This window comes from Myotis brandtii, unplaced genomic scaffold (assembly GCF_000412655.1).
Source record: "Myotis brandtii unplaced genomic scaffold, ASM41265v1 scaffold53, whole genome shotgun sequence".
Lineage (NCBI taxonomy): Eukaryota > Metazoa > Chordata > Mammalia > Chiroptera > Vespertilionidae > Myotis > Myotis brandtii.
Window position 1 is genome coordinate 9,102,736 of NW_005369942.1, and position 11,242 is coordinate 9,113,977.

Consider the following 11,242-nt stretch of genomic DNA (forward strand, 5'->3'; position numbering starts at 1 on the left):
AGGGGCAAGGCCAGCAGCTACCACCTGCGGCCCCTCCCCCTTGATTGACCCACACACACACAAATCAGGGGCAGGGCCGGTCGGCCAACCTCTTATGGCCCCCCTAGCCACTGACCCCCAATCAGCCCCCCCACCCATTTGGGGGCAGGGATGGCTGACCCACCACCCACAGTCCCTCCCAATGGCCAGCACCACCCCCAATTGGCCCCCCACCCCAATCTATGGCGGGACCCACTGGCCAATCGCCCACGGCCTCTCCCCCCTGGCTGGTCTGGCCCCAACCTCCCGCCGTCTCCTCCTCCCAACAGGCCCGGACGCCACCCATGCATGAATCTGTGCACTGGGCCTTTAGCTGGTTAATGAAATTATATAGGTTTCAAGTGTACATTTCTATAATACATCATCTGTATATTGCATTGTGTGCCCACCACCCAAAGTCAAATCTTCTTCTGTCACTATATATTTGACCCCCTGTAGCCTTTAACTTTTCTGAGACTGTTTCCACAGCTATGAAGTGGGAATGATTATTACTAGTGTTGTCATGAGGCTCAAATGATAAAACCCCTATAAAAGCACTTAGCAATACTCGATACATTTTATTATTTTATTATTATTTTATTATTATTATCATATTAGTATATATTCAGTTCTGTTGCTTATATTTTGCCTGTGATGGATGATACACAAGATACACAGACATTTAATCTAAGATGCACTAACTCTGATTCTAAACCCTCTGGGAGAAAATCATTTCCAAATTTGGTAGTCAGCACTGATCTCACAAAAGTCTCCATCACTTCTCTTAGAAATCTTGATGTTTTCATTGTGAAAATAAGTTATGATCCTATTGTTAAAACTCATTTCTGATCTTTAATGAATTCTGTTCCACTCACACTAGAATATTTCTACTAGTGTGGTTTTTATTTGTTTTTTACTGAATTGCAATGCACTGTATAACATGGGCTCCATCCTAGAGTGCCATTAAAGAGAACTGAGGAATCGAAACTGTCCTCATCATAATGAAAAACACTGTCTGTCTTGTTCACTGTGTTGACACTTACATCAGAGGTGCAAACGCCGTGGGGGGTAAGACTGTTGCCTGAGCACAAATCAAAACAGCAGTTCCCAAGTACCCAGCAATAATTGTATTCTGCACTGCTAGGCACTCACAGTAAAAATAATGTGCCAGTTCCACTTAAATACTGGAGAAAACTCGTTGAAAAAAATAGTAAAATTATGAATTTTATTAACGCTGGACCCTTAAATCTCTAGGTCTTTTCACTATTCTTGTGACAAACACTGAAATGTGCACAGAGAACCAGTGATCTGTCCCTAAGCACTGCCGCTGTCTCACAGCAAAGCAAATGGGCAGCTGTTTGAGTTGCGAGCTGAACTAGCTGCTTTATTTATGGAATGTGATTTTTACTTGAAAGGACAACAGACAGAGAAACTATGTTTTTTTAGACTTAGTATCTGGCCAACAGTTTTTTTGCTGGGTTTGTTTGAAAATGAACAAAGGGAACCTGGCACTTCAAGGAAAGCAACTAACAATATATGTTACTAATGATAAAACTTGCACTGTCAAGTGAAAATTCAAATTCCGGAAACCTTCTAACCATCACTCTGAGGTTGAGAGCCAATACACTTAAAGACACTTATATTAATATCCTTATCACGTATACCAATATTTTCCAAATAACCAATGCCTGATATTTCCAAGTTATGCATAGGTAAATGTCCATTCAGAATACAAGTAGATCGACATATTTTTTTGTAACAAATTATGAATAGTTCACTGACAGGGTTTCAGACTCCACATTGCAAGTAAGTTTTTTAAAAAATGTCACTTGTGGAGTTCTGGTGTGTATCAAAAGAAAGTTGACAGTTATCTAAAAAAGATATCAAAGTATCTCTCCCTTATCCAACTGCATATCTCTGATTCAGGATTGGTTCTTTTCACATGCTTCAACCAAAACAACATTTTTTGCAATAGGCTGAAGGAGATTTGAGAATCTAGCTGTCTTCTCTTAAACCAGATATTAAAGAGATCTATGAAAATGTAAAATAATGTCTCTTTTTTTCATTAGTCTTCATTTTGGCAAAATACAGTTTTATTTAATACAATAAAATTAAAATGTTATAGGTTTAATGTGATTTTTACATGAATTAATACTTCAACTTTTTCTCAATTTTAATGTTCTAATGGTAACTATCAATAAATAAGACATACCTAAGCAAATGCTCTTTTTGGGATCCTTGGGGTCCTGAGACCAACAAATTTGAGAACTGGGACCTGGACACAGACAATATTTCCTTCCACTTAAACCCTAAGTTCCATGTGAGATCACCCGCTTAAGTTCCTCTTTTCCTTTCTGAGTTTTCTGACAATTCTCAATTCACCTGTAGAACAGAGATAATTGGTGTGCCCTGGTCCTTAGTGCAGTTAATGATCAAGATCAAATTTATTGACTTCCTCCATTCCCCCAGCTTATCTCGGTTAATTTATTTCTGAGGCACAAGAACACACGTTCTGCATTCAGTTCTTCTACCATCTCATTCAGCAAACATGTGCGGAGCACCTACTATACACCAGGCATCAGACTAGGCTCTGAGATCAAAATGGTCAATGAAACTAAGCTTCTGACCTCGAAGAGGTCCAACCCAGCCCCTCAGCTGCATGTTCCCTTGCAACACATATTAAAAGAGAAATGCTTATTGATGTACTACACATCTCCATTGTTTGTTGAACCTAGAAAAATGATTGAAAATTTATATGAGCTATTTTAACCTCATCTAGACTCTTCTGAGAATGTAAAGGCACAAAATAAAAAGATAATAAACCTTATGTCGGCAATCCAAAGTCATCCTTCAGAGACACTCTTATTCAGGCCAAAATGTTAGCTATGCGAGTAGGGTAAATGAAGGCACACAACTGGACAGATCTTTGGAAGGAGCAAAATCAGAGCCACAGTCCCCATCCCTGCTCCACACGCATCAGAGCTGGACAAAGAATGCAGATGAAATCATTTCTCTTTTACCCACTGACCCTCTGCTTGCCCATGGAATGTGGTCAGCCATGACTCTAGCCAGAAACCTGAGTAAGCAACCCAGATGCCTATCAGTGTACATGAGTAAATGTTTTAAAATACATTGGAATGAAGTTTGCACTTGGAAACAAACAACTGAAAAATCACCTCTGACAACCAGAAGTAATTTATAACTTCTCTTTGCAGAATCATGGTAAATTAATTGTTTCAGCAGAAGGAAAAAGTATTTTGTTGCATATACTTAAAAGATACAACCAGTAATAATATGAAATTCTAGCTCCCAACTACTGCTTTCAATATTCTTTGGGGAAGCACATTTGCTTTTAATTTTAGGAGTGGTTGGACCTTGGGAACTCAAACTTGGTTTACAATTTCAGCACTTTCGTTCACAGAAGACACCCTGACAATTTTTCTTCTTATAAAACAATCAGCGTAAGGACTTCTCCTAGATTTTTTAATAAATAGGGTACAGTAAATATGAATAACTTTTCATATAGGTGTTACTGAGGTTTAAAAAAGCAACAAACATATTATTCCCTATTACTAACAAAATGATTTCTAATTATTTTTTAATCTGCAGACCTATTACAGAGACAGCACTACTTAATAAATTTAATCTAAAACAATCTTTATATATCCAATGAGTAAATAATAAGGCAAACCTTCTAACGATAACAATGGACATTTATTCTCATTCTCCATATTCTCTAATAAGTGTAATATACTGAACCAACAAACAACAACCAATAATATCATTTGTCTTATAGTTTAACAAGTTCATCTAAAGTCTACCTTTAATAACTATTTCAGTTTTCAAACTAATGCAATCTCTTCAAATAAGTAGTGATTCCAGAGAAGGAAGGAAGAGACAGGGAGAGGGTTTAGGGGAAGAATATACCAAATCAAAATAAAATTACATAAATCAAGGCCCGAGTCAAATCAAATAGCTCAACATATAAGACCTATGTTAAGATCTTTAAAAAACTAATTAGGTAAAAGAGGACATTTGGGTTAGAAGTCCCTTCAGGGCTATGTGTAAAAGAAAAAAAAACTGAATTCCACTTAGGATTATATCTCTGAGAATTATATCTCTATTAAGAAATATATCTCTAATTATATCTCTCATATCCTCTAGGCCATGAATTTGCTGCTCCATCCATTGAACAGACATAGCTACCTATTATGAAAAAAAAATCACACAGGATTCAAAAAGAAGATAATAATAAATGAGCATTTTAAATGAAGAAAACCCCTCACCTTCCCCAAATAGAAAAGAAAGCAAGAAAACAAATACATGAGCCTCAATCTCACAAGCATGTTATGTCTGGTTTACGGCCAAATATCACAAACCACATTTGATATTTTGTGTTTTTGGCTGAGTGGCATCAGAATGACTTTGAGGGGAGTAAGGAGGGACAGAAAGAACTTAGAAAATGGCCAACAAGAGCTTTCCAGAGCACCGCTATATCATTTCTGGTAGATATCAAGACAACATTGGCAGTAGTTCAATTTAAAAAACAAATCAATGATACACGGAGGTAGTATCCTAAAATATAACCCTGGGAAGGCCAAGCTTGGAATTCTCTTGGCTTATACTGTGAAACTAACTTCTCACCTGTCAGCAGACAGAACAATGTGTACCTAAACCAGGGTATTGAACAACACAGTCTTGTCTCAAGAAACAGCCTCTAATCTCTGATCATTCACAGCACATTACATGTTTTAGGTTAAGAAGGTAAAGAAAGGATTGCCCTAAGTCAAAAGACAGTGCCTAAAATGTGAAGGCAGAGGAAATCAGGAATCTCCTTGAACTTGGCTTGGCACATTGAAATTAGTCACTGTCTATAAAGCAACTGCTAAGGCTGCTGAGGATGTGAAAGTTAATACTGCCCTCCATGGCCACGCCCCCTAGACAGCTAGGCTGTAATGCTGATTTCTACCAAAGTTCTTAATTTTGGAACAGAAAATTCTTAAGTCTGAAATCACCCATTCTCTAGTAGGCTTCCTTACTGAGAGGTGTTTAGTTTAGTGCTGGGATTCAGCTTATGTAATTGAATGTGGGATGGTTGTTGTTTTTTGTTTTGTTTTGTTTGGGGGGGGGGTGCACTTCAGAAATGGCTAAAGATTTCTCCCTAGCCTATACATATACATATGACTTCTATGAGGTGAACTATAAAGTAAAAACTGTTCATTGTTTAGTTTTGACTAGGATTAAAGCTAGATTTTATTTAATTCTTGTTAGTCTTTGTGCCAGAACATTTTTATATACTCCTGTCAGTAAAACCAATTATCAACAATACAGGTAAATAATTATGGAAAGTCATATAAAGAAGAGTGATCTTTCTGAAAAGCATAGCAACAAATAAGTCAGAAAGGATGACAAAATCATTACCTCTGCTCTCTGTGTTCTGGGAAAAGCAGTTGATTTTTCTATGGCATAAACCTCCACCAGGTAAAGGCAAGCTCCTTGCTCCCGGTCCAGAATGGCTGCTGTCTGAATCATGCCAGTTTGTCGTCCAATAGTAAAGAGACGCCCAACGGTTTTTTCTTCACAACGAACTGAAACAATATAATACTCCACTGGGGCTTCCGATCCTCTAGGGCTAGCTGCTTCTATTGATATTACATTGGTACCAATGGGTTCCCCTTCCTTCAAAATAGTTATATATTTGGGTTGAGTAAAAACAGGTCCATCGAGGCCCTGAAGAATGACGGTCAATTCAGTGGTGGATTTCCTCCTTTCCGGGCCAAGGTCTGTCGCTGAAACGATGAGATTATAGATCAGCTGTGAAGGCACCAGCGCGGAGGCCACTCTCAAGTCTCCACTGAAACGGTCCACAACGAAGGTGTCTGTGTCCCCATTGGTGATCTCGTACTCCACCTCTCCATTGGCACCTTCATCCGGGTCAGCAGCCATGACTGTTGTCAGCACAGAACCAATCACAGCCGAAGGGTCTGCAGCAAGGGCGTTTTGTGATATGAACACTGGAACGTTGTCATTGAGGTCTGTAACCAAAATGGTCACATTTTTCAGAGCATACCTTCTAGTTTCTATAGGCACAGCTTGATCGTTGGCTTTTACGGTTAACTCGAAGAGATTAGCAAATTCCCGATCTATTTCAGCATTGGTATATATAGTGCCTTTGACTTCATCTATGCCAAAGTGGTTGCCCCTTGGCATCTGTTGGATGATCGTGTAGGCTAGCTGCCCATTAATGTCTGCATCAGGGTCATGGGCAGTCACTGAAATGACAGACGTACCAATGGGAATGTTCTCAACAATAGACTTGAAAATATCCCCAGGAGGAAAGCTAGGAGGGTTGTCATTGAAATCCCTCACCTGGATAACCACTGACATTGTAGATGAACGAGGAGGCCTTCCTTGGTCTTTTGCTGTTATATTTAATTTGTACAAAGACTGTGTTTCAAAATCCAATTTCTTGGCAAGAAAAATACTCCCAGTGTTTGGGCTAATGCTGAAAGTTCCATGGTTGTTAGTCCCAGTAATGCTGTAGTGCAAATCAGCATTGTCACCGGAATCTGAATCCGTGGCAGTAACGGAGGACACGAGTTCACCAATTCTCATGTTTTCCAAAACATCAACAAAGAGTGTTGATTTGGGGAAAGAGGGGGTATTGTCATTTTCATCTAAAATATCAATATTTAAGGTACAGGTTGAATTGAGGGAGACTGCCCCTGAATCCACTGCTTGAATTACAAGGGAATAGGCGGGTGTGGCTTCATAGTCTAATTTGCCAATTAGTGTCACCTGGCCAGAGGTACTATCTATAGCAAACTGTCTTTCTTCATTTCCTTTGATTACAGAATAATGAATAAGTCCATTATTACCTTCATCAACATCTGAGGCAGATACTCTTAAAACCTGTGTCAGGTTGGCTGCAGACTCTGATATTGTAGCTTGATAAAAGTCTTTTACAAATTTGGGAGCGTTATCGTTTATATCCTTCATGTAAACATGGACAGTGGCCTGATCCTTGAGAGGCTGTGGGAGCCCCTGGTCTGTTGCAATGACTGTAAAGCTAAACACTGCAGTCCCCCTGCGTCTCATAAGAGACTCCCTGTCAAACTGATGAGTATTTGTAATTTCTCCACTAAGAGCATGCAACTCGAAATCTGGCTGCACCATTTCAAATGAATACCTTACTTCTCCATTTGGCCCAAAGTCTTTATCTACAGCACTTACTTTGCCCACAAATGACCCAGCTTTCTGCTCCTCTTCAAAATAAAATGAGTAATTGGTACTGTTAAAAAGAGGTCTGTTATCATTTACATCTTCTAAAATTACAGTAACATTCACAGTAGCACTAAGGGGTTCCACAGCTCTGTCAGAAGCAACAACCAGTAAAACATATCTGTCTTGAAGTTCACGGTCCAGTTCACTTTTTATATACAATTGACCATCTGGGAATATGCCAAAAGCATCCCCTATATTTCCTTCAGCAATGCTGTATGCAATTTCACCATTGGCTCCTGAATCCTTATCAAAAGCTTGCACTTTAAAGAATCGAGAATTCACAGGTTCTGACTCAGAAAGGGTGACCTCATAGGAGAGCTGGTCAAATACTGGTGGGTTGTCATTTACGTCATGGACATAAACCGTTAAGATGACACTCGAGGAGAGCTGTGGAACACCCATATCAGATGCCAAGATCTCTAACTGGTAGGAACCAGCATGGACATCCAGGGGCCCTAGCAGACTAACATGACCATCCTTCTCATTGATAGTAAAGAGATTCTTGGGGTTCTGCTTCAGGCTATAGAGCACCATGCCATTAACACCTTCGTCAGGGTCCACAGCTTTGGCTTGGAAAATGCTGTGACCAGCCTGCCAATTCTCCACCACATTCACACTCTCTACTGCCTGAAGGAAATGGGGAGAGTTGTCATTCAAATCCTTCACTGTTATGTTAACCATAGTGTCTCCAGTCACTGTGCCCCCGCTGGCCACTACTTTCAGCTGATAAAAGGACTGCTCTTCTCTGTCAATCACACTCCCTGTGGTAAGCTGCCCAGTGACCTGGTTGATAGCAAACATACCTTTCTGATCCCCAGTAGTAATGAGATAACTGATGTTGGCATTGAGATCCATGGTGGAAGCAGACACACTGCCCACATGATATCCCAGAGCCACATTCTCAAAGACCACGAAGCTGTAGGCAGCCTGACTGAATACAGGTGGGTTGTCTTGAGTGTCCAATACAGTGATGGTTACTACTGCCTGGTTGGGAGACTGCAAATTGCCACCATCAGTAGCCACTACTTGGAGTTGGTAAGCTGTTTTTTCTTCTCTGTCTAGGGCCATTCTTGTCGAAATAACCCCACTCTGAGCATTAACCTGAAACCGAGACCTGTCCCCAGCTGATATGCTATATTTGATAGTTCCGTTGAGACCCAAGTCAGGGTCAGTGGCAGACACTGTGGTGATGTAGCTACCTCCGGGCTCATTCTCCTGAATATGAGCAAAGTACTGGACTGGGTAGAACACGGGACTGTTGTCATTCATATCCAGGAGACTCACATTTATGCGAGCCACTGAGGACTGGGGAGGGGAGCCCAGATCTGTGGCCAAAACCAACAGGGAGTAGAAAGATTGCTCCTCTCTGTCCAAGGAGGAGATAGTACTCAACCTCCCAGACACAGGATCCAGACGGAAAGACCTCTGGTCAGTCTCAGCCTCTTGTAAGGAGAAACGCACCGTCCCATTGTCACCCAGGTCCCCATCAGTTGCCCTGAGCACCAGCAGTTCTGTCCCTGTTGGGGCGTTCTCAACCACAGACACATCATACCCTTGTGGCTGGCTAAATACTGGCTTTTCATCATTCACATCCAGGAGAGTTACTACAAGCTGGGCGTAGGAGACCTTGGGGTGAACGCCCTGGTCCCGAGCACTAATATTCAGTACAATTTGGGAAGCAACTTCACGGTCCAAGCCCCCAGCAGCCCCGGTGGTCACCAGGCCGCTATGTTCACTGATATGGAACCAACCTAGTCCATTGCCAGAGACAATGCTGTAACGCAAATTGGCATTGAGACCAGAGTCGCCATCCGTGGCAGACACTCCACTCACGTAGCTTCCCGGAGGCGCCTCCTCGCTCAGGTTCACTCTGTACACTTGCTGCGCAAAGACCGGAGGGTGGTCATTGATGTCATTGACAAAAATCACCAGGCTGGCCACAGAAGAGCGCGCCCGGACCGCGGCGGCAGGGGGCGCCCCATAGTTATCCGAGACAGACACGGTTAGGTTGTAAGAAGGAATGCGCTCGCGGTCCAGGGCGCTGGCCACTTTGATGAGGCTCAGGTTCGGCACTTTGCTGCTCTGCACCTCAAAGTGGCGCTGCTCGTTGCCGGCAAGAATTTGCACCGATATGTTCCCGTTGGCCGCGGGGGAGTCCGCGTCCGTCACGGTGAGCAGAGCCACCACAGTGCCCACCTGAGCGTTCTCGTCCACCGAGGCGTAGCGCGAGGTGGCGGGGAAGTAGCGGAATTTCACCACCGGGTCATTGTCATTGACGTCCAGGAGCTGAATGAGCGCCTCGGCGCGCCCGGTGAGGGAAGGCACGCCCCGGTCCAGCGCCTGCACCGTCAAGGAGTACTGGCGCCGGGCCTCGAAGTCCAGGGGCTCCCTCACCGTGATGAGCCCCGTTTCGGGGTCAATCTGGAAGGGGGTCCCCTCGTCCTGCAGCCGATAGCGGATGTCCGCGTTGGTGCCCTCGTCCGCGTCCGCCGCCGCCACCTGGAGGACGCTGGAGCCCACGGCCGCGTCCTCAGGCACCCCCGCCTGGTAGTGGGAACTGCCAAACACCGGGGGGTTGTCATTAATGTCCTGCACAGTCACGTTTACCTGAAGGTAGCCCCGCCGCTTGGGCTCGCCCTTGTCCTTCACTTCCACCAGCAGCTGGTACTGCGGCGTGACCTCGCGGTCCAGCCCGCCCTCGGACACCAGGTGCAGGAAGGCGCCCTCGCCGCTCGGGTTCAGGGTGATGTCCAGGCGGAAGCGACCCTCCTCGTTGCCCTGGACGATGCGGTAGGAGTGGTGGTCCACGCCATTGGAGCCGATGTCTGCGTCGGTCGCCGTGTCCAAGATGACTTGGCGCCCACTGCTGCTGTCCTCCTTAAAAGTGACTATGATGGAGGGGTCCGGGAAGACAGGGGCGTTGTCATTGAGGTCCCACACCAGCACTCGCACCTCGGTGGGGTAGGTGGGCGAGCTGGAAAGGACCACCAGGTTGATCACGTCGCTGGGCAGGCTCTCGCGGTCGATGGTGGCCGTGGTGTACAGGGTCCCCGTGCTGCTGTTTATGGCAAACAGGGCGTGGCTTTCGCTGAGCCGGTAGGTGAAGCCCGGGCGCGTCTGGATGGTGCCCACCAGCGTGCCCGGGGGCTGCTCCTCCAGCACTTGGAACACCTGGCGCTGCTCGGCCCCGCCAACCTGGGTCGGCCCGGGGAGCAGGGACAGCAGCCCGAAGAGGCGCAGGAGCTTGAGTATCGAGGGGGTGGGCAGCGGGAGCCAGGCGCGGCCAACAGCCCAGCGTGCGGCCAAGTCCATGATCCCGGCTCCCTGGAATGGCGCGATCAATAGGAGGAATAGATGAGGCAAAAAGAATGCAAGGGCCGGGATTAAGTATCCTGGCAAATGTAACTGATGGTCCCGAGAGTTCTGTTATTTCAAGGAACCGCCAGCCCAGCAGAAGCAAGTCGCCTCAGCGAAAGGCTCTGTCCAGGTAGCCATTTAGACGCGTCATGCCAGAGGGAAGCGGGTGCGAGAGGCGGCCGAGCATTCCTCGGGGCGCTCCTGGGCGCTGATGAGTTCCAGGAAAGTTTCTCAAACCTCAGTATTTCCCCCCCTTCACGTTGGTTCTGAATCTGGAGACTCTGAGCGTTTTCCCCGGGTGGCCGAGAGCTGGGAGAGGTGGCCAGTGTTTAAGGTGTACGAGCGATCGTTGCAAACACTCTTCAGAAACTTTGGAACTTGCCCGCGGCCAAGCAACTGAGGAGGGGAGGACCGACGCGGGTGGCGCCGCGGGCAGAGGACGACTGCGCGCAGGGAGGGGCGGGAGGGAGCCGGGAGGTGCGCGAATTCCCCCCTAAAGGCTGGAGACCAGGGGTCTCCGGGTCTCCGCGAGTCCCCACCCGTCAGGAACTGGCTGTGGCGCCCCTCCACGGGGCTGCCCTGG

General features: G+C 45.3%; 1 protein-coding gene across 1 annotated transcript in view; it reads right to left on the reverse strand.

Moving 5' to 3' along the window:
• Positions 1-11,222, reverse strand: part of FAT4 (FAT atypical cadherin 4) — a 159,400-nt gene extending 148,178 nt beyond the window's left edge. Inside the window, exon 1 of the mRNA XM_014548952.1 lies at positions 5,440-11,222. Within this exon, the coding sequence (XP_014404438.1) occupies positions 5,440-10,614 (5,175 nt within the window). The 5' untranslated portion in view covers positions 10,615-11,222. The remainder of the gene's footprint in view (positions 1-5,439) is intronic.
• Between the last annotated feature and the right edge of the window lie 20 nt (positions 11,223-11,242).